We start from the raw sequence: 24,100 nt of genomic DNA on the forward strand, positions 1-24,100 counted from the left end.
TGACATCAAATAATCATCCTTGGATTAAGTCATTTAGTAAAATAGTAAATCATAATATTCATTCCAATTGGATACAATATTACAAAGCAGCTTATTACAACCTAAATAGTCTAATAATATTAATTCCAAAATCCAAGATTCTAATCTAAGTAGTCTCATTTTCTTGTTTCCTCCAATGTGCATACTTTTAGCACCAATCTAGCTTTTCATCCACTGTACAAAATATTGAAACCACCTGAAAATATCACAAAACAATGTGAATAAACCTTAATTCATAAAATATTACATTTAGTGCAAGGATTATTAACCTGTATACGAAAAGAATTCATCATGGCACATTTGAACAACGTCTTCATCAGATTCCCAGTAAATGAAATCAAACCAGAATAAGGGAACCAGAAAAACACCTTTAACATGCTTGAAGATGCTTAAAAAAATCTGAGTTACTCATATAGCTTATTTTGTATCAAACATATCCTCCTCATAAGAATGTTGAAAATTTTAACATATCTCGTTACTAAACTCCATGTGTGTATCAGCTCGCAAAAATGACACATAGGGTGATCATGTTAAGAAGTTCTTGAATGGATTACATCATGGTCTCTTATATATGGTGTGCATCGCTCTAAAAACTAGTATCAAAACAAGTTAATATGCAAGAGAAGCAAAGGAAAAAAAGGAATAACCACACTAACATGCAAGACGTTAAAAAGTTGTTGGGCTAATAGACGAATATACATACATATATATATATATAAGAGTAGCATAATAGGAGATTGCTACAAACTACAAAGTAACATATTTTGAGAAAAAAAAAATCTACAATATTAATTGGATCTTAGCTGCTTGAAATATATATATATATATATATATTATGCACGTCACTTGAGAATTGTAAATACATAATAATCATTCAATCACCTTTCTGGCAAACAAATCCCTTGATTTTTCAGCTCGTTATGCAGTTGTATCAACCAGTTTTCAGAAGCCAGGCTTTCAGGAGATTCATCAGAAGTCCTGGGTATCACACTGAAAGCTATAAAAGTAAGCAACTTGGAAAAATAAATATGAAGAGTACACATACATCATGTACAGACTGGTCACTAATACTTCCAAAACGAGTAGTCACTAACACAATCTCACAAGTAAACAAATAAAAATGAATAAAAAAATGGAATCCATGCAAAAGTATTCAACACTAGGTATACCCAATGCCACTGAACATGATCAGTGAAGAAAACCAATTGGTTATTTAGATATAAATGACCCAAACAGACTGCCTTGTTAGGTCCCATGACAAAATGATCAGCAAGCTTTGTATGGTTTCTAGATCTGACAAAAAACAAGAACAATGCTTATGGCCAAATCTTTCTTTATTTGAAATGTTTGGATACTTCTTATTTAAAAGAAAAAAGAAAGAATGCTCCAGATCTTTTCTATGGAATCATGTGTCTTACCCAATAGCAAGTAATGTATCACCAAGTTGAACCAAATGTTTGGAACTAGGGTAGTATCTAAAAACCAAACCAGGTCAGCCTGCTCTAGGTTCAATCTTTGATTCCAATCACACCTAGCCTATACATTACAGTTGGATCGCAATTTAAAATTTTCTGAATTCAAAATTGAAATCCTAATTTCCCAAGAGCAAGAGATTTTAATAATTTCCCAAAACTTGACAATGGAATAAACCATTCTCAATGTGAGCAAGACAACTTCATAGTAAAAAATAATGCATAAAGTGTGTTGTCACTCAAGCTACCATATCAAAAATATTTCTGTAGGAAACATCATTAGAATTTTGCAATACAAATCAACCAAATTTGGCTGATGTCTAAGATCAACATTCAATTTTAGGTTTCTCCAAAAATATATAAGGCCTCTATAAAAAATTGAAGTTCAAACTTATAAGCATCTTGATTACTCATATACCTTGTATCCATATTAGACTGTACAGTGGACAGCTCCGAACCTAGTTCTAAATGTGTATGAGAATCACTGACATCATCTGAGGTTCCACTGCTACACTCTGCTTCATCAAAGAAAGCTGTTGCAATTGAAAGGACTAGAATAGGTCTTGACAGTACCTTTAAGCAAGGAAATGCTTAATATTAAACGAGCCAAAGGATGGAAACTTTAAATAATTTGGAAAAGAATATAAACAGAAAGGCATTTGCCATTTAAAAAAGAGATAACACATAATTTTCCTTGACCACTTCAACCAAAGAAATAAGATAATTTAGGCCATGTATAAAATTGCAGGAGATGTATTCTAATATTTACAAGTATTGCAATCTGAAAAAGCAACAACGGTGCTTTTAGTCCCACTATTCCAAAGAGAAAAGAATAAAAAAAATCATAATATGAGTTATGTGAAACAATAAATATTTTTATAAGTGTTGACAACCGCAAAGGACCACACTATCAGTTAAATTTGATATGAACCATCCAAGTAAAAATATTAATGTTTTAAAGGAAAATGGACGGAGCATAAAATTGAGATTTCTGTATATGTTAGGCTTAATTTTGTTGAGTCCATGCCCTGAGCAGTCATTGTTGACTGCTCAGCGCTCAACCATCAACCCCCAAGTAACTGCAAATGCAGTTACGTATTGAATGCAATTGAATGCATTCATACTGATACGTTCGCCTATAAATTGAGGCTCTCAGCGAGAGCCTCAATCACACCCAAGGAAGAGAAGAGAAAAGAGAGAGAGCCTGGAGAACTCTGAGAGAAAAGAAGAGAGTTGAGTTGAGTTGAGTGGAGTGTGATTCTCCTTCTCTGTAATATTTTCTTGTGTATTACTATTTAAATAGTGAAACTCTTTTTTGTGGATATAGACAGCTGCCGAACTATGTTAAATTCTTGGTGTCACTGAGTGCGTAGATTGTACTATTTTATTACCGCTTTTATCCCTTCCGCTGTGTTGATTTCTTCAACAAATTTCCTATCAATTTTTCTGTAATTTTAACACTTGTGAACGAAATGCATGAAACTTTTAAAATTGTGAATAGAAAGTGGAGAAGCTTCTTTCTGTGGTTGGGGTATTTTTATTTTCACACATTTTGCGAGTGGTTGGTTGTGCCCCTATAACCAAAAAGATTGAAGTTCTTTACAATATTTGGAAAAAATTAATTGTGAAATTAAAATGGTGATTGTCGAAGTGACAGCAATGTACTCACAAGAAAGCAAAGTTCATCATCAAGCCACTGAACGAATGCCTTAAGCAAAGATGCTTCAGCTTTAATTTTTGCAACAACGTCACTTTGTCAGTCAACAAGAAATCACACTGTTAGAAAGAAATCGACCCAGTTTAATGAATTTAAAGCCTAAGCTTTGGGAGGAAAATGAATTGAAGCAGAGGTAGTCTGAAATCGAGGAAGAACGCCCATGATTGTTTCCAACAAAATTGAAGAAGAACAGCTTTACATAACATTTCTGTACTCGTTGTTGATAAATTATGAAAAATGAACCACTCGTCTAAAGAAGGATAAACAACATTATACCCAGATAAACTAGGAGGAGAATTAGAAATAATCTATCTCTTGGCCGTTAATCCTAACAAAGATAATACCATAACTAAATCAAATAATATGATTAGAATATCTGGATCCCTAATATAAAATAAAAGAAATCATCACAACTGAAGCTCCCTATGTAACATTTTCCCAATAACCAAACAGACAAAGCATTAGGCCACCAAATGCTTCCAAAGAATAGTTGCAGATAATACCTCAGAAACCTTAGCAAGAGAAGCCAATTGAGACTCCAAAGAAGCAAGCCTGCAAGCAAGGTTCCTCTTTTCAAGTTGCTACTTCTTGTTCGGGCGCCTCAACTCCACAACCTCCAAATTTCAAGCAAGGAAGAACCCAGAAAGAATTTGAAGAGAGCTGGCGCTACGAAGACCAAATTTGGAGCAATTTCTCACTCTAAAGAAAACCCAGAAAAAAATGAGAGGAGAACTTTCGTTTTGCTTTAATTCTTCCAAAATATGAGCTGAGAAGAAAATAAGGGGAATGATTTGGACCGTGCAGTGGAAGGCTCGCGGGTGCTGGGCGACGAGAGGGAGGGCGACGAATCGCGGTGCGTCGTGCGGTGGTGCTGGTGGAGGGAGGGCGACCCAGGTGCTGGGCGACGAGAGGGAGGGAGGGGGACGCAAGAATGGGAGGGAGGGTGGGCGCGGGATATGAATAAAAATTCCAATGGCTTCAGTCTTCAGAAATGTAAAACCCGCGACGCAAAACGTGCGTTTTGCTTGAGGGAAAAAAAAAAAAAAATTACAGCCACGTACAATGTGCAACGGATGATGAGTTACAGTAAATTGATCCCTAGTCTTACTTTTTTTTAAAATGTATAGTATGCGAGACTTGACTATCTTATAACCGAATAATATCACTGAAGAGATATTTTTTATACAACTAGATCAGGGATGGTAGAAAGCATTAAACTTAAAATACATATAGATTTTTTTAATTAAGTGCGTAGCGTACCATATGTATAAAATATATATTTAGTTATGGGTGGGGCTACTATGCATGCTGCCCAATGGTTTTATTTTGTTTTTTTATTTTTATTTATTTTTATAGTTTTTTAATACATTTAATTATTTTTAAAAAATAAAAAAATATACTAATACATTTAAAGTTACTTCCTTAACTATTAAATAAATAAAAAAAATTTGACCAACGGTCAAATTGAACGATTATACTGGAACGGCATAATAGACTTTAACTTTAGTTATATGTGAAGTGGTCATGGCATATGATGGTAAAATATATTATCTAATTAATAATTGAAATAAAGTATAATGTAATGTATGCACTTTATCAAATGCTTTAACCACAATAATGGAACCTACAACTTTATTTCTTTCTCAATATTTTATCCATTATACTGATTAAATGTCTAGTCATAATTGACCATGCTCGCTTATGTCACACCTTTATCTACGTTAACCTATAACTATAGTTATAGGTTGTACCATGCTTGTACAATCTATAACTATATCTAATATTATCTTTCTATAAATAACATTCAAGGACTTTGATGTATAATAGATTTAAATAAGAACTCTTTAACTTATCATTCTTATATTATATTTATTAAAAATAAAAATAAAAAGATAAAAATAAAAGTAAGTATATGGTGCAGGAAATTTTTCTTTAAATAATATTTTATTCCAATTGAGTTTTTATAGGTAACTGCATCAAAATTTCTAAGGAATGAAAAAATGAGGATATACATGTATGAAATATATAGCAAATGATATATATAGCAAATAATATTTATAGGTAATCCTCAGTCTGTAAAATAGAAGTTTGGAGTTCGAAACCTTATTCTTTAAATAAAAAATAATATATATATATATATATATCAAATGATTAACGATAAAATTAAAATATATATATATAGCAAATGATTAACGATAAAATTATAAATGTCGTGTGAAAAATTATGGAATTAAATATAATTTACTAAAATTACGAGAATGGAGGGGGAGGCTCAGGTAACTTGATTTTATTCCAATTCATTCATGTAAATCCTTTGACTAAGTCAAATCAACTTAAATTGATTTGATATGCATTGTCTAGCAAACTAGCATTTTGGCCACGAGATTAGTCTTTATTTTTTAAATGAGAAGAAAATTAAAAATTAAAAATTAAATAAAATATTATTATTATTTTAAAATTTGAAAAAATAAATTATTTATTTTATTTTATATGAAAATTTAAAAAATTATAATAATAAATAAAATAAAATAAAATATGTTGTGAAACTGTGCCTTAAGATCGGGTAGACATGGTAGTTTTTGATATACAGGAGCTAAAAATGGTTAATATAATAATATGGTGAAGCCTTAAATCTGGGATAGGTTCGTTCTGTCAATTACTGCCATAGTCTTGTCGTATTCAGGTTTTCAATCATTAAATCTAGACTGAATCGAGAGGCAAATTGCCTTCAGACTCTCACTCCCTCTGCAACAGCAACATCTTCTCCTTTCTTGCATGTTTTGGTTCGTACAACTGGAAAAATGGGCATCCACCACCTCTTTCGATCCACTCTCAGAGCCCAGGTATCAAATCTTTAACACCCATTCGTTTGCCATCAGTTTATATATATATATATATATATATATATATATTATTTTCATATGTTTCCTAAGTGCTTTGTGGATCAGTTCGTGCTGTTTGATCATTATATTTAATCATGCCTGGTTCTTATGATTCTGTTGAAATTTTTTATAATTTTTCTTGCTTCGATCACTTTGTTGGAAGTTTAACGAAGGTTGAAATTTTTCTAGAAGAGATAAACTAGTCAGCTAGCCAACTCCGCCCAAATGACTTTTCTTGGCAATTATGTCATTTTCCCGGCTTTATGGTGGATTTTTATTTCTTGCTTTGGTATATGCTCTTATCCCAAAAATTTAAGTTGATGAGAATCCGTTTGATTGCTGAGAATTATGTATGTATAGCTCTTTTAATGGGTACGTAGGACTCACCTCACCTGGAAAAACTGCACCCATGACTTTACATGTTTATCCTTTGTTTATGGGAGAAGTAGATTTCATTTGGTCCAAAGACTAAGAAATTCGTTTCACGTTCTGCAATTTTTATTTTTTAATTTAAAATCCGGGCAAGTTGAGAACCTTATCAGATTCTAGTCAAATTAATTGTGCAATATTTAATTGCTAGCCATCCATGCTCTATATTCACTCATAATATATATTCTTTTTTATTTGCAGCTTGGTTTGTATGTAAAACAATTTGCCGCCACCACAAGTTTGCAGGAGCGTCTGCTTCCACTTCCCATACTAGCCAGATTAAGCAGTACAGGGGCATCTTTGCAAAAGGAAGATAAAACAGCAGATTTGAAAAATGATGAAGGGTACCCGGTGTTTCTTTGTAACTTGAGTTTCATTACTCTCTGTCCCTGTATCTCTCTCTCTCTTATGTGCAATTTTGTACATGAACATGTATATGTGCTTGTCCAATGTGTTTGTAGAGTATCTTTATTGTTACATGTGCTTGCACAGTATTTCAATCTAATATATGGTTAGGTGCTAAGATATCTTAATTATCTCAGGTTTAAGGGGCACGAGATGCTTGCACCTTTCACAGCGGGGTGGCAGTCTACTGATTTGAATCCTTTGATAATAGAAAAGTCTGAGGTATTGCCAGTCCACATTTAAGCATAATAATTAGAGTAATACTATTCACCATCCCTTTTATCATCATTCTCTCACGATCCTTGATGTGATATAAAATTAATTATCAAAAAATGATGTGGTATAAAAATAGTTGGAGACTTTTTGTTATGTTTCACTTGTGGGCTAATTATTTATAGCCACATCAAGAGATGCTGAGAAGATGATAAATAGAATTTTTCTAATAACTACTGGATTATTAGTTGGGTCTACTTATTTAAATGGGACCAAATCCACAAATCAGTTACTTCTGACCAAATCAATGAGTTTAACTTCTCCCTTATTCTGATGCTCATGAACTGTGGTCATTGATCTTTTCATGGTTGGAGTGCATTGGACGTCTCCATCTCTGTTATTGAACTGTTAGTTGCTCAGGTTAGAAAAATTGGAGGGAGAAACCTCCGGAAGGATGGAAAGGAATCCTTTATTGTCATACATATTCCAATTGCCAACTGATTAGGGAGAAACAATAGGGCTTTAAAGAGGAAAGATAAGTCAATTTGAACCACCTCCACTGAGTTTTCTCTGAACTTTGTGTAAAAGGGGAGGTTCATCCTTCCTGTCTCTTGGGCTCTTTCTACATTATATTGATTTTTTAAACTTAGGACCTAATTCAGCAATTTGTAAACCACTTTATTTTTCTTCGTTGTTTGGGGTGTCGGCTTTGTGTACTTCTTGTGTGCATGGACCTTACTCTCTTTTATATCTCTTCCCAATATTATTTTCATTTTTCTTGTCATGAGATATTATACCTAACCAGAGTCTGCAATCCATATATATATATATATATATGTAAATATATTGTCTGTGTGTATATATATATATGAAGAGTTCATCTATATGATTAACTTGATCGATGGTTTCAGGGCTGCTATGTTTATGACATTAATGGGAAAAAATATCTAGATTCTCTCGCTGGTCTATGGTGCACAGCTTTAGGTACATACTTTGATGTATTTTTTTCTTTCTCCTCTCTCTGTCTGCTTGAACATGTCTAATAGTAATATGTATAATATTACTATTCTGAATCCACTTGAAAAGGTGATAAAGTGATAAATGGGTTGTTCCAAGAATCTGTTTTAACACTGCTATTTTGGCATCTCATTTGTATATTACTATTAGACGAAGAACTTATGGAAACATTGGTAAACTGCTGAAGTGTTCATCTCTCTTCTATGTGAGTGAAAATGAAGTGTTGTGTCACAAAGTATGTTCAACAACGGCACTTACTGCAATATACGTGATAAGAATAGGGTTTATGTTAAGTGGTGAAATGCACTGGGAGTATTAAGTTGAACATAATTTTTTTTGGAAAGCTATAAGACTAGCCGTGCTCAATGGTATAGAATGTAATTGTGTTGAAAAGATATAAATACGAAAAAAAAAAAACAAAAAAACAAAACAAAGATGAAATGACTAATGAGAATGTTAACTGGACGAGCCATCATGTCAAGAAAGATGAGACAGGGAACAAAGTGATCTGTTCATGGGTAGGGGTAGCCCTTATTGAGGAAAATATGAGGGATAGTTGCTTAAGATGGTTTGTCTATATATGATGGTGATTGGATTAGTGTACGAGTGAAAAATGGTTATTTAATTCAAACTGATGGAGTCAAAAGTGGAAGATATGAGCCCTAGAATAATAGTGGCAGCAGTGAAGTATGTTACAAAGGGAGGAAATAGGGGCTATAATTTTGGACAGGAAAAAATGTGGCCATCTTAATTAGTTGACAAGGATTTATAGACTAGACTTTAATTTGATTGTGATGAAGGTTGACTAAAGCATAAAACAGTATCACCAGGCACTTCAAGTATACTAAATTTGTTTGTTTCTTACCGCACTGGGCAACTATACTGGTTTGTATTAGTACTCACGCTCCTTTCATCCTTATTTCCTGCATGCTTGCAAACCCTGCCTATAGTTAGAATGAGCTTATTCTAGTTTCTTACAACTCATATCTCACTATTATTAACCTCAATAGAGTTGGGGAAGGGGGGAAGAGATGGTTTTCCCTAAGCATATATATTTGGAAGTAATTCTGGTATACAATGAGGTAAATAGATGAAACATTGGATTGATATTACTTCTTAAATTGCTTAACCAGATTAGGCTGTACATATATTATTGTATAAGTTGGAGAAATCAAGTGATAGTTCTTGTGGCCCATTTTGCTGCTACTTTATGATGTCCTCCCCTACTCCATCTCAAAAAGGAAAAATTCCTTGTTCTTCCACTGTAAGTTCGGTAAATGTCAGGAAGGTATCTTGAAACATATCCCATGCCCATGACCCTCTTGATTCTTATGCCAAGGCATTCACTCTTCTCACTGGTATACCTTAATTCCATCTAAGTACTTTACAAGAAGTACTTTGATTTGCAATGTTGAATATTTTCAGGGGAAGTGAACCTCGACTTGTTGCCGCTGCAACTAAACAGTTGAATAAGTTGCCATTCTACCATTCCTTTTGGAATCGTACTACAAAACCGTCCTTGGTATTTTTATACTCTCTCAAATTTCTAGTTTTACTGATATATCTTGGATTTCATTTTCATTTATTCTGTGACTCCATGTTCTTTATGTACATACATAGATACATACATACATACATATATATATATATATATATGTTTTTCTACTTGGTTTTCTGTCATTTAGAAACATATTGCTTCACTTCCATGTTTCTGCTTACAAACTAACCATTACTGCTGCATGCTTTATAATAAGTGAGGCATTTTTATTTTCTTGCTTATGATGCTCCATTATTCTTCCATTTTACAGGATCTGGCAAAGGAACTTTTAGAAACTTTTACGGCAACAAAAATGGCAAAAGCGTTCTTTGCAAACAGTGGATCAGAAGCCAATGATACTCAGGTTTGCTTTGTTTAAGGAAGCATCTGACATCGAATTGTGGGGAGTAATTAAATAAATCAATCATATCTCAAGTTCTAATATTCTCAAAGTCTGTAATAACAAAGATATAGATGTCTCTCTCTAGCAAGATATCATTCATGCATGTTATCTATAATTCTCAAGACAAATTTATCAGTAAATGTAAAATACAACAAGAAAAGAATATGATAGATATCTTAACATGTGGATATTGGACAAATGTTGCTAGCCCCCCCCCCCCCCCCCCCAAGCGCTGTCTAAATTCAAGAAAAATAATGCCTCTGTAACAACTTGAATTTTTTCTTGTAGGTGAAGCTGGTTTGGTATTATAATAATGCACTTGGAAGACCAAATAAAAAGAAATTTATAGCTCGAGAGAAGTCGTATGTTGAGCACTCAATTTGTGTTGTTCTTTATATTCTCTTGACATTGTGCTCCAAGTAGCTTATGCTTCTATGAATTCTGACAGGTATCATGGTTCCACTTTGATATCAGCTAGTCTTTCTGGGTAGGCTTACATACAGAAATATTTTTTTCAGTCTGAGACATTTTTGTACTCATGCAAATTCTTATAGTCCTTTACTGGAGGATTTTTTCACAGCCTTCCAGCTTTGCATCAAAAATTTGATCTGCCAGCTCCATTTGTATTGCATACTGATTGCCCTCATTACTGGCGCTTTCATCTTCCAGGTTATCATCACATCTGATGCCTAGGATTTTCTTGTTATCATTTTTGGATATCATTTAAATTAGGAATATGAATGCATATTCCAGGTGAAACAGAGGAGGACTTCTCAACCAGATTAGCCAATAATTTGGAAAATCTTATCCTCAAAGAAGGACCAGAGACGGTAACTAACTTATTTAAAATCATTAAACTTTTTGAGGAAATGATTCTACCACTGTAATGATTGTCTTTTGTTGCTGAATTTATATGGTTGCTCATTTCAGATTGCTGCTTTCATTGCCGAACCTGTCATGGGGGCAGGAGGCGTGATACTTCCTCCTGCAACATATTTTGACAAGGTAAATGGTTTGTATCTTAAAATGCACCATATGTCATACTCAGAGTCTCTACCTTTCAAGGGGCATTTAAATAAATGCTTGAATGGCACATATTAAGATCAACACATTTTCAAGGAAATCCTTCCAGTATACAATGACCATACAGATGGTTTCTGAATGGCATACTTAGGAAATCCAACATTCCATGCAACCTTAGTTATTGGACATGAGCCAGCCCGGGGTTTGAATTGACTATGAAGTAAACTTAACTGACTCACTGAGTTTCTTCAATTTTACCAACCAGTTTCCGTGAGTTGAGTCGAGTAAAATTGTATAATCTTGAGCCTTGATAAGTCATTCTGTTCCATCTCCTTACTAGCAGCCAAGAGGGACACTGGGATCATAAGAAAATCGTTTTACACTATAAGCCTTTCTGTTTCAAGATTAACTCGGCAGAATTAACCTCATTGTTGAACTAATCACCAGTAACATGGTCACACAAATGGGAACATGTATGATGCAGGTAAAGATGCAATTTTTTCCATGTGGTGCCAGTTATTGTCGGCAAAGAAAACTGGTTTCGTCAAAATCTCGTATTGGCCGACCTATACCTAGTTATTACTTTTGTCATGAAAGAAGTCCTTGATTTCTAGAAGTACATTATACACACAGAAGAACACCCACTTTATTTCTACTTTCAATACTTAAAATGACTAATTAAGTTCAGACATTTATTCTGTTATCATTTTTCTTAAATTATTTTTCCTTGGTGATGGTACCTGCCACCTCTCAGTTTTGATTATGTTTTATTCTGCTTTGAATACCAAAAAGACCTCTCTTTCCCCTCATGAAATTGTTGGAGAAGGCACATTAGACAATAAAATGCTTCATATTTGATGCAGATTCAAGCTGTTGTAAAGAAATATGACATTCTTTTTATTGCTGATGAGGTACTACTCTCTGTTTCTAATATTACCATCTACTGTGCAAAACTTAATTTGTTTCATAGTATTATAAGGCCTGATTTGTTCATTTATGTTTATCTTAGGTGATTTGTGGATTTGGAAGGCTGGGCACAATGTTTGGGTGCGACAAGTACAACATAAAACCAGACCTTGTGTCCCTTGCAAAGGTAAAGTTGGGATATAATTAAACTCAGAGACAGATCCTCAAATCCTGGCACAAAGCACAGTTTTCAATATTATGTATTGAATTTTCCAGGCCCTTTCTTCTGCATATATGCCTATTGGCGCTGTACTTGTGAGCCCCGAAGTATCAGAAGTCATACATTCTCAAAGCAACAAACTCGGTATATTGAACACTCCTGAGCAAGTCTCTCAAATTGATGATTATTTAGTATATGACCGTATTTACCTTTTCTTTCAGGTATTTTTTCTCATGGATTTACTTATTCTGGACACCCAGTATCCTGTGTCGTTGCAATTGAAGCGCTTAAAATCTACAAGTGTGTTCTTTTCTTCTCATCCAATTTTACCTGTTCAAAGTTTTACTTCATAGTTCAGTTTACGTATATTGCATTGGAAGACCCTCAAAGATGGACTGAATAGGACCTGATGGAGTTTTATCTTGTCATACAATTTCTTTAATTGTCCCCCAAATGGTGGGTAGGGCTGTAAACTTTTCGGTTCGGACCGGACCAAAAATTTATTTGGTCGGTTTTGGTCCTCTATTTGTGAGGAATTCGGTTCTCGGTCCGGTCCAGGTGGGTGATTTTTGGACCGGACCGAACTGAAATCGACCGAACTATATATATATTTAAAATATTATATATATATAAATATATTATTTTATATAGTAATTATATAAGTTAATTATGTAATTTTCATCTATTCTATTATCGTTAATTATAAGTTAATAAGTTAATGGTAATTTTCACCCCCGGGATGTGGGGCGGGTCCGGGGTGAAAACCCCACCCTACCAAAAACCCCTTATGGACTGACCAGACCGGACTGAATTCACCCCTAATGGTTGGTCATGGCTTGTATATGCAGATATGCAAGGACATATACCTAAATATCTATACCTGTATATTCCGCATGATCAACACAAAGATTATATATTAAGACTGTCCTTGAGTGAAAGCTATCTATCTTCTTTTCAGAGAAAGAAAAATTGCGGATCAAGTAAAGAGCATTTCCCCGAAGTTCCAAGATGGTGTAAAAGCATTCTCAGACAGTCCCATAATTGGGGAGGTACTTAATTGTCTCTAAAGTTTTTAATTTTTTAGTCAATGTGAAAACTTATGCGAGATTTGATTTGTATTACTCTTCTGAATATGCAGATTCGGGGAACTGGATTGATTCTTGGAACAGAGTTTGTAGATAACAAGTCCCCAAATGATCCATTCCCTCCTGAATGGGGCAAGTTCCATCTTAATTTTCTGTCTTAAAGTTTACTGCATGAATATATTTATTTACTGAGGGGATAAATTGGTTAGATTAAGGCTGCATAATTACCTATAATTTCTTTCTTCAACTAGGTCAGAACATCTTGTAGATCTGCTTAAAGATTGTCCTGTTGTGATTACTCGTTTATGATGGTCCTCACGAAATGATTGAATTTAATATTTGGTTGAGATAGACAAGCATGCTTAGGTTTTTCTTTCTAATCTTTTCTCTCTCAATCTTATACTTCTTGATGATATGTATTGCAGGGATAGGCTCTTATTTTGGAGCACAATGTGAGAAGCATGGAATGTTAGTACGTGTAGCAGGAGATAACATAATGATGTCTCCTCCATTTATTATCTCCCCAAAGAAATTGATGAGGTAGGCTAGAGAACAATTCTCATCTTCTTAGAAGATCAATAAGAACTAAGGAAAGTCGTATGTATCTGCTTCACAATTTGATTTTGCCGGAGAAAAAAGTTTTCTAGTGGATTATTTAGGGAGATATTGGAAGGAAGAATAGACTCGTGGGCATTAGGATTTAATTTACGTTTGCAATTATATTACTTACGAGTAATTTCTTGAAATCAGATATTGCTATAGTTCTCTCCCAAAACTATTTTTTTTCCCTGCTCCTTGTCTGTATTTGCTGTTGCTGATTATACATTTGCATTGTAGACATATATAGCCTGTTTTCATAAGAAAAACGTATTGAGACTTGTGACTAAGAAAAAATTTCCACTAATGAAAAAGTGGTTACAAAATAAAAGATTTGAGTCTGTTTTGGATTATATGACTGACATGGTATTGCAACTTATTCTTCCTAAATCTGTGTTCAGTGCATTATTACATTGGTGTGAAATGGTAATTCTAATGATTTTCCAATATGATTGGAATTTTTTAGTTCCCATGAAAATCAAATTCTGAAGTTCTGAATTGCTATAATTTTCAGCTAATAAGCATTTACGGAAAAGCGCTGAGGGCTACTGAAGAGAGGGTGAAGGAACTCAAGTCTCAGCAGAAATAGTTTGTTGCTCATAATGCCGAAAAATCATCTTGCTTGATGTAAAGCAACATCAATTCTCTTAGTGACTTGTGAGACAGATGGTTTTTTTTTTTTTTGATATCGAGGCAGATGGTATTAAATAAAGCCATCCATGTTATAACCTGTGAGAATTCATCTTTAGTTTTATTTCTCTGCATCTTTTCCTAATCCGGTTCTTCAAATTTAGATTTAGACTCAGCAGGCTACTAGAAAGATCATGCCTATGGCATGTGGTTGCTTCACTCCTCTCATCAAAGTTTTTTGATGATTTTTGTGGATTTGATTTAATTGTTCCACATACCCTTTCACAAGGGGATTAGATGGCCAAACAACCTTGGTCTCTGGTGGGTTTAAAGCACCCTTATCATTCTCGAGAAGTGAGTTCCATTGGGTGGAGGTCAGTCTCTGAGGAAAATGTATAGTGGTGTTGGCTCTTTTTGCTTATTTGTGGTTTCTCGAGGGTTTGACAGTGAGAGAACGAAAAAGTGAAAAAACGCTTTAAGCCCAGCGCCACACATCTAATGCACTACCACACCAAATTAAGCAATAGACCTTGTAATAGTAGATAAACATTCAAGCGATCAATGGTCACCTGAGCCCGATGTTCTTCTTTATAAACCAAGGTCTTATGTAGCTTATCTTTAAGATGTTCATGAAGCTTGAAACTTTCTTTGATCCTTTGAGCATGAAGAAAATGGTCTAAATTTGTGAAGCCTATTACGCCAAGGGTTTTGTTGCTTTTAGCAGGTTGACAATCTTCATTTGGCAAGATTTAAAAGGTGAAAAAAGCCAAAGGTGGCTATTAAAGATCAATATAAAGAGGAGTTAAGTTCTTCTTTTGCTATTAACTCTAAACTGCAGTAGAAACCCAGAGGGTAATATAATATCGAGGATATGTTTTAGTTCCTTGATCTTCTTCTTCTTTTTTCCCCCCTCAGCGGAGATAAGATCCTAGAGCAGCTTGAGGAACCATTTTATTCGTATATAAAAATAGATGCTTATGAAACCGAAAAGAAAATTAGTGGACGTTTATGCTTTATACTACCATATATACAGAACTTCTCCTTGCGTTTAATCCTCATCCTTTTCTTTATGACGTTGTATGACAGCCACCATCCACTGGAAATCAGAAATAAGACACCAAGGCTCGCGCTAACACCTATATATTTGACTCAATGAAATAGAAAGATTACTCCTTGCAGTAGTACTAATGGTAAAATAATAAAATGGATGATTAGGAACATTGAGTAGTACTAGATAGACCTACATTTCTATGAATGCTAGAATATTGCCAGCTGATGAAGTACTATGTTCTGCCAAAAGCATGCAGGTTCACATAAAATTGAATTAGAAGTAATCCAAAAGATGAATGATAATGAAACTGAAAAAAAAAAATATATAGTTTTCGGGTTGGAGAACTAATTATCTATATATTAATCTCAAGATCGATTATACTTGAGACAACTCGATCGTTAGACAATCAGTACTAGCAAATTAATTTGACTATCTATACTATAAGAAAATTACTTATTTGCGACTAGTTAATTCCAGTGAAATGACTATTTGTAACTAAAATTAGTTACGAATAGTCTTTAAGTTGCAATAAATTGATCACAAAAATCTATTTTTCTTGTAGTGCTAACCATCTTCGTAGAAATAAATTTGAAGATGTCAGCTTTCTTACGGATTAAATGGTAGTCTATATTGATTAGAAGAAAGTTGTTGAAATATTTAATATGGATGAGATAATGGATAAATAATATTCACTAAAAGAGGTTGGGTCTAGTTCTCTTAGGCTACGTTTGGATATAGAAATCATTTCAACCTATTTCATCTCATTACATCGTTATAATTTCTTAATTTCTACATAAAATATAATAAATAATTCAACTTTTTCAAATTTTAAAATAATAATATTAAAAAATAATATGCTAACACTATTTTATTCAACTTATCTAAAATTATTTCATTTTATCTCATCTTACTATCTAAACGAACCCTTATAATTAGCATAATTAATGTTATTTTTACTATTTATGAGAATGTGCTTCAATTCGTCCATACAAGAGAAGGAAGACATACCTATGATTATGAAAAGCTTGATGTTCTTAGCAGCGACACAACTGAAAGAACCTTCTGTATTTTCACAGCGAGTACTTGTACAGTAGTTGAGGTCAGGGTCTGTACATTCGTCAATATCTGCCAATATTGTAATGGAATTTGTTAAAAAAAAAGAATAATGCTATCATGTTTGTTCAATTTATTCTATCATTTTGATTGTTCATCTATTTAATTTTTTTTAAATTTGTTTTTCTTAATGATTAAGGAAGTAACTATTAGTGTATTTATATATTTTTTAAAAATATTTAAATATGATTACAAAATATTTGAAAAAAAAAAGAAAAAAAAGTACAATTTACACTAGGCGGCACAATGAGTGAGCACTTGCAGGTAGCAGAGTAACACCGCTCTAAAGAAAAATGCTAGTCTCACTGACAGTTGGGTTCCTATTGGATCTCGATAATTTTCTTTTTACTTAATGATTAATAAAGTAATTTTTAATAATATTGAGATTTTTAAAAAAATAAATAATTTAAGAGTAGAAAAATTTGAGAAACTTTAATCCCACTTGGATAGAGGGCTTGCCTCCTCATAAAAGGGGTTATGATGATTATATTTGAAAAATCTTTACACCAAATAAGTATAAAGATATATACGGTATAGGGATATTTTCCGTCGAATCTCAACTATAGCTATATTAAAAATCAAGTGCACAATTAATTCTTAGCCACCAAAGCTTTTATCACTCGAATCTCAACCATCTCTATCTATTTTCATGCTTTCCCTCTAAATGGGGATCCAGAGCATGCAGGTAGTACTGAAAGTTAACAAAAATAAAAATCTAATCAAAAGTGACTACATGCATTTGATGACTATATATATATATATATAGTACTGTGCTTTCATCAGTTGCAACCTTCGACTACAGTTTCTCAATGCATTAGTTGAACCACAACAATGTCTTCTTTAGTATAAGTCGATCCCTTCCTTGATTTTTCCAAAGAACAAATTAATTAGCCGGCCTTGATCTTTGGTCTCCTAGCAAGTACAATTTTTTCTTTAATTTAAAGCCTAGCTTGTACGTGTGTTTTGTAAAACTAGATTGTACGTACGTGTTTAGTTTTGGGTACCTTACACATCTCATGATCTTACACATCTCATGATCTGATCATTCTAAAACAATAATATTCCATGATTAAACAGAACAGACACATGTCTGAGAGTCTATATTGGTGCATACTGGAGGACAAAAAGGTACATATAACTCCACTATAGAATAGAGTTAAATTCTTCAAAGACAATAATACGCATGCACTCTTATGGGTTCATATATTAAAAATTTGAGGTCCAAGACTTTAGAATATTAAAAAAGTATTATAACAATTGTATTAATATATATTGCTAGCTACTAGTTAGTGCAGGAGCAATACTTCTTAATGATCCCCAAACAAAACCAGAACCATCTCCCCCTCCCTTTTCCATACAGTCAATTCTCTTGTGAGTCAAGGAAAGCAAAACCAGAACCAGAACCAGAGCAATACTTCTTAGCTACTAGTTGTGATCTCTGTGCCTGAGGAAAGTTGCATTTCATTACTTTATGGCGTAGCGGAAGACGGGAAAAATCAAAGAACAGAGTAAAAGTTTACAGAACAGAGTAAATGGAAGAACTGTGTCTTCCAAATAGATGAGAATTGCTTGAAAATAATACTTTGTAACTTTATTCTTCAAAATTAATGACATCGTCTTCTCATTATATTGATAGCCGAATATATAAAACTCATGAAAGGAAAATGGACATTTTGTAAGGAAATAACTTGCGGAAGGAAACAAATAAACTAGCATAAATGGTAACTTGCAGAAAGGAAACAAATAAACTAGCATAAATGGACGAAAATCATATCAATCCGAAATAAGAAAGATCGTTGACGTCGTGATTTGAGGTGTAATGCATGAGATGCACGCAATGCATGAGATGCATGAGAGTCCGCTACGTCTTCGGGTAATTGGTTGGTCAGGAGCTGGAGCCTTCAGCTGTCATGTTGTTGCCTCCCGTGTCCATGTCCTGCATCAATTCCCTGCCACTTAGAAAAAAACTCGTCTCGGAGTTGGAGTCCTCATTGAGTTGTTCATCGGGGGGATGATATTCAAACAAATTAGCCACGTTGAAGGTAGGGGAGATTGACATATTTTCTGGGAGCTCGACGACGTACGCATTATCATTAATTTTTTTAAAAATGTGACAAGGACCATACTTCTTATCTTGAAGTTTGCCATAGGTGCCCGCTGGAAAAAGGTTCTTACGCAAGTGGATAATCACTAAGTCTTTTTCTTGAAATATTTTGGCTCGCAGGTGCTTATCCGCTGCTCTCTTGTAATTCATGTTAGCATTCTCTAAATTGTTGTGGACCTCTTGAATTTTCTCTGCCAAATTCTCAGCTGCGACACTGACTCCTGGAGTATTTGGGAGGGAAACCAGATCAAGAGCATATCGTGGGGGAGTCGTATAAACTATTTCAAACGAGCTCTTTCCCATTGACCTATTCTTCATACTGCTGAAAGCGAATTCCACCTGAGGAAGGCTCACGTCCCACTGCTTCGGTTTGTCTCCAGACACGCAGCGCAACATATTGCCAAGCGTCCTGTTAGCCACTTCAGTTTGGCCGTCCGTTTGTGGATGACAAGTGCTACTATATTTAAGCGAAGTCCCGAACTTCCTCCACAATGTGATCCAAAAGTGGCTAAGGAATTTGGTGTCTCTGTCAGAGGTGATGGTTTTTAGGACGCCGTGTAGACGAACCACTTCTTTGAAGAACAGGTGTGCAACGCTAGATGCATCCGATGTCTTTTGGCAAGGAATAAAGTGTGCCATCTTGGAAAATCGGTCCATTACCACAAAGATGGAATCAGTTCCTCGTTGAGTTCGCGGCAACCCCAGTACAAAATCCATGCTCAAATCCTCCCAAATGTTTTGAGGGACTGGTAGGGGGTGTACAGCCCTGTATTTTGAGATTGGCCTTTCTTCACTTGGCAAACAGGACATCTCTGAACGAACCTTCCCACATCCCTTCGTAGCTGGGGCCAAAAATACCTCTAGGATACTAAGGAGATGGTCTTGTCTCGGCCTACATGTCCTCCCAGCCCACCCCCATGCAGCTCACGTAGGAAATGTTCCCGTAGTGATGTGCGAGGGATGCAAAGTTGATTTCCCCGAAAAAGATAGCCGTCTTGCACATGAAAATCTGACTTGGGCTGTCCTGAATTGCACTGCTTCCAGAGTTCAGCAAAGTCTTCATCATCGGCATATAAATCTTTGAGCTGTTCAAAACCAATGATCTCATTCCTCATAATGGTGAGCGCGGATGCATGTCGATTGAGAGCGTCGGCTACTCGGTTCTGTTGTCCCAACTTGTGCTTGAGCACCATAGTGAATTTCTGCATAAAACCAATCCATCTTGCGTGCATTCGGTTCAAGCTATTTTGGGTATTGATAAACTTTAGAGCATGATGGTCGCTGTAAAGGATGAACTCACGTTGAATGAGATAGTGTTCCCAGTGCTTCAAAACCCTTATGATCGAATAGAACTCTAGCTCGTACGTGGTCCATTTGCGTCGTGCTTCATTTAGTTTTTCACTGAAAATTTCCACTGGTCGACCCTCTTGGACTAGGATAGCGCCTATGCCAACAATAGATGCATCACACTCAACTTCAAAAAGCTTGTCGAAGCAGGGGAGGGCTAATACAGGAGCTGTTGACAATTTTTCTTTAAGAGTGTTGAAACTTTCCTCTTGTTTCTAACCCCAATCAAAACGTTCCTTCTTCATGCACTCTGTAATTGGGGCTGCCAAGGAACTAAAATTCCTTATAAACCTGCGGTAGAAAGTAGCCAAGCCGTGGAAGCTGCGGACTTGAGTGACAGTGGTCGGGGTTGGCCACTCACGGATCGCACGCACCTTTTCTCCATCCATGTGTATCCCGTCGGCACTCACCACGAACCTGAGAAACAATAAACTGCTACTCAAAAAGTGACACTTCTTCAGGTTGATGAGCAACTTATGCTAGGAGAGGGCGAATAAAACTTCTCTGAGATGGCCCAAATGATCACTCTCACTGTGGCTGTAAATGAGAATATCGTCAAAATAGACCACAATGAATTTTCCAATGAACGGCTTGAGGACTTGGTGCATGACGCGCATAAAAGTGCTTGGCGCGTTAGAGAGACCAAACGACATCACTAGCCACTCATATAGGCCTTCTTTGGTTTTGAAAGCTGTCTTCCATTCATCGCCGAGCCGAATTCGTATTTGGTGGTACCCGCTCCGTAAATCAACCTTTGAAAAAATTTTAGACCCTGCAAGCATGTCTAACAAGTCAGTTAGTCAAGGAATGGGGAAACGGTATTTTACCGTTATCTTGTTGATGGCACGACTATCTACGCACATCCGTCAGCTTCCATCTTTTTTTGGTGTGAATAATGCAGGTACCGCGTAGGGACTCATGCTTTCTCGGATCAATCCTTTGCGTAAGAGTGACTCTACTTGGCCTTGTAAAATCCCATGTTCTGCTGGGCTCATCCGGTAATGTGGCAGGTTGGGTAGGCTGGCTCCAGGAATTAAATCAATATGGTGTTGGACGTCTCGCATAGGAGGTAGTTCATCTGGCAAGTCTTGGGGCGTGATGTCTGCGAATTCTGCTAGAATATATTGGACTTGAGGGGGTACTGTGAGGTCTACATCCGGTTCTTTTCCTTTTACTACCAAGGTCCATATTTCTCCAGTTTCTTTGGCTTTCTCTAAAAACAGAGCTCCACTGAGGGTGAGAAAGGTGTTTTTTTTTCTTCAACCTGGTGTAATTTAGAAATCTTATCTCTAGCAGGCATTGGTACAATTTTCCTATCATTCCACCAAAAAGAATATATGTTATCACGTCCCCTGTAGGTGGCATCTATGTCAAACTGCCATGGTCGGCCCAATAGGATGTGGCAGGCATCCATGTCCACAACATCGCACTCGACCTCATCTTGGTAGTGCTTCCCGATGGAAAATAAGACACGACAAACATTGCTAACACTGGTTTCGGCCCCTTTTCGAATCTAGCTAATCTTATAAGGTCGTGGGTGTTTGTCAGTCTTCAATTCGAGCGCCTTCACAAAAGCCTTGGACACTATGTTTCCGCAACTTCCACTATCTATAATTACATTGCACACTTTATTTTTGACAGTGCAATGCGTCTTAAAGATAGAGTGCCTTTGGTTTTTCTCTTCTACCTTTGGTGACAGCAGGACCTGTTGAATGACACAGCTTATCGGTTCTCCTTTGTCGCCTTCAACCAATTCTTCGTCGACGTCATCATCGCTACTATCTCCCCCTTTCGGTTCTTCATCGCCTTCTTCGATTACGTGAACTGAACGGCGTGTGGGACATTTATTAGATCGATGTCTAGGTTGATTGCATCGGAAGCATTTTCCTGTCATAGGCCGTGTGTAGGGGTTGTTAACCGGAGCTTTGGCATGTTGAGTGCTACTCTCCTCCTTTTTGGAACTTGCTGAATGGTGGTGGACGTGTATCGTTGGGCTGCGATGGTTGCATCACAGGCTTCGCTTGAGGCGGATTTTGAATCCTCAGTGGTGGTCTAGCCGGCTGCATCTCAATCTTCATAGCAAGATTCACTGCCTCCGATAGAGACCATGCAGTGTGTAATGCTACCTTGTCTTGTATGGCCATGCGCAAGCCCCCCGTGTATCTTGCAATCTATTGTCCTTCAGTTTCGGATAGATTATTACGAGCATTCAATCGATAAAATTCTTCCGTATAATCACTCATGGTCCGCGCTCCCTGCTTACAGTTAGGGCTGGGCTTCGACTCCGACGGAGTCGGAGTGCTCGTTTTCGACCTCCGACTCCGACAAGAGTCGGAGCCAAATTGGAGCTTCGACTCCGACTCCGAATTGGAGTCGGAGTCCGACTTCGATCGGAGGTCGGAGCTCCGACCTCCTATAGGAGCTCCGACATAAGATCGGAGCTCGACGTGCGCTCGACATTGCGCTCGAGCGGAACTCTTTCAGAGAGGTTCGCTCGACTTCCGCTCGACATGTCGCTCGAGTGAACCTCTCTGGAAGAGGTTTGCTCTACTTCCGCTCGACATGTCGCTCGAGCAGAACTCTTCCAAAGAGGTTCGCTCGACTTCCGCTCGACATGTCGCTCGAGCGAACCTCTCTGGAAGAGGTTCGCTCGACTTCCGCTCGACATGTCGATCGAGCCAATGTTCAATACAACGTGTGCTCAACTTGCGCTCGAGCGCAAGTGTAAAGTAAAAAAAATTTCGGAGTTGGAATCAGAGCTTCTTGGAGCTCCGACTTCGACTCCGACTCCGACTCCGACTCCGACTCCGAATAGATATTCGGAGCTACTCCGAATTCCGACTCTGAATTTCGATGACTCCGACGAAGTCGGAGTCGGAGTCGGAGTGGAAATCGGACGGAGTCGGAATTTTCAGAATTTTGCACACCCCTACTTACAGTTTTGGTATTGCTGGTATAAAATTTGCTCGTAGTCTGGTGGAAGAAATCTAGCCCTCATCAATCGCTTCATTTTGGGCCAAACTCTCACTGGTTGCTTGCCTTGTCGCCTCCTATTGTTTTGCATTTGTTCCCACCAAGCCGACGCACCACCACGAAGTTTATAGGCAATTAACTTTACTTGCTGCGCTTCGGGAATCTGCATATAATCAAAGAAATTTTCTACCTCTAGCATCCAATCTAGAAAACTCTTAACGTGTAGGTTCCCGTCTGTTATTGCAAGTCATGGAGTTTCTCAACTTACTGGTAACATTGAAAAAATCAAGTGCTCTATAAATATTTTATAGGATGGCAAAGAAGATAGTATCTTCTCGATACTGCCTGTATCAATCATACTGGCACTGAAGTTGCCTTCAAATCATCATATACAAGTGTATCAATCATTCATTAGTCCCTCAGTTTTGGTCAGAGTACAAATCATCTCCTTTTGGGTTATATGTTTCTGGGTTTTATCTCAAGGCAGCCCACCACCCACACTCAAGTTTCTTGAGACCGAGATGGTAAAAAAAAAAAAAAACACCCATAAACCGAAAATATTCAGTATAGTCAATTCCTTCATAAGAAAATACTCAAAACACCCATAAACCCTAAATATTCAATATAGTCGATTCCTTCGTAAAAAAATACTCAAAACACCCATAAACCCACGACTAACAAACTCACAAACTAATCTCAAGCAAGGGAGCAAGAATATGTTTTCCAACCATCCAAACACCCATAAACCTAACGACAAACCCACTAACCTTGATTCTGAGTTGCGATGGAAAGAGTGAAAGCTGCGAGAGTGAGCTGCGATTGAGAGAGTGAGCTTGCGAGGAGGAGAGCGACTGCGAGGGAGAGAGTGTCGAGCGGGTATTCTGTGAGTTTTAGACGAAATCGGATAAATGGGTATTACCCGTTTAAAATCGAATCG

General features: G+C 36.3%; 1 protein-coding gene and 2 long non-coding RNA genes across 3 annotated transcripts; 2 read left to right on the forward strand and 1 right to left on the reverse strand.

Moving 5' to 3' along the window:
* LOC121251569 lies at positions 1-4,168 on the reverse strand. The gene is made up of 4 exons (XR_005938057.1): positions 3,732-4,168; positions 1,930-2,084; positions 922-1,029; positions 1-235 (listed from the first exon to the last, which is right to left on the reverse strand). It is a non-coding gene; the product is annotated as an uncharacterized LOC121251569 (long non-coding RNA).
* On the forward strand, positions 355-24,064 carry LOC121251570. The gene is made up of 3 exons (XR_005938058.1): positions 355-366; positions 1,974-1,981; positions 23,877-24,064. It is a non-coding gene; the product is annotated as an uncharacterized LOC121251570 (long non-coding RNA).
* Positions 5,786-14,615, forward strand: LOC121251566 (gamma aminobutyrate transaminase 3, chloroplastic). Its single transcript, XM_041150847.1, is given in 20 exon segments — positions 5,786-6,071; positions 6,741-6,883; positions 7,082-7,166; positions 8,069-8,141; positions 9,599-9,696; positions 9,983-10,075; positions 10,403-10,476; positions 10,563-10,601; positions 10,695-10,783; positions 10,868-10,944; positions 11,045-11,119; positions 12,001-12,048; positions 12,147-12,230; positions 12,320-12,407; positions 12,485-12,563; positions 13,222-13,312; positions 13,402-13,480; positions 13,774-13,872; positions 13,875-13,888; positions 14,460-14,615. Coding segments are annotated over 20 exon segments (1,545 nt in total). The 5' UTR covers positions 5,786-6,029; the 3' UTR covers positions 14,535-14,615.
* Positions 24,065-24,100: the final 36 nt, after the last annotated feature.

This window comes from Juglans microcarpa x Juglans regia, chromosome 2S (genome assembly GCF_004785595.1).
Source record: "Juglans microcarpa x Juglans regia isolate MS1-56 chromosome 2S, Jm3101_v1.0, whole genome shotgun sequence".
NCBI classification, from domain to species: Eukaryota; Viridiplantae; Streptophyta; class Magnoliopsida; order Fagales; family Juglandaceae; genus Juglans; species Juglans microcarpa x Juglans regia.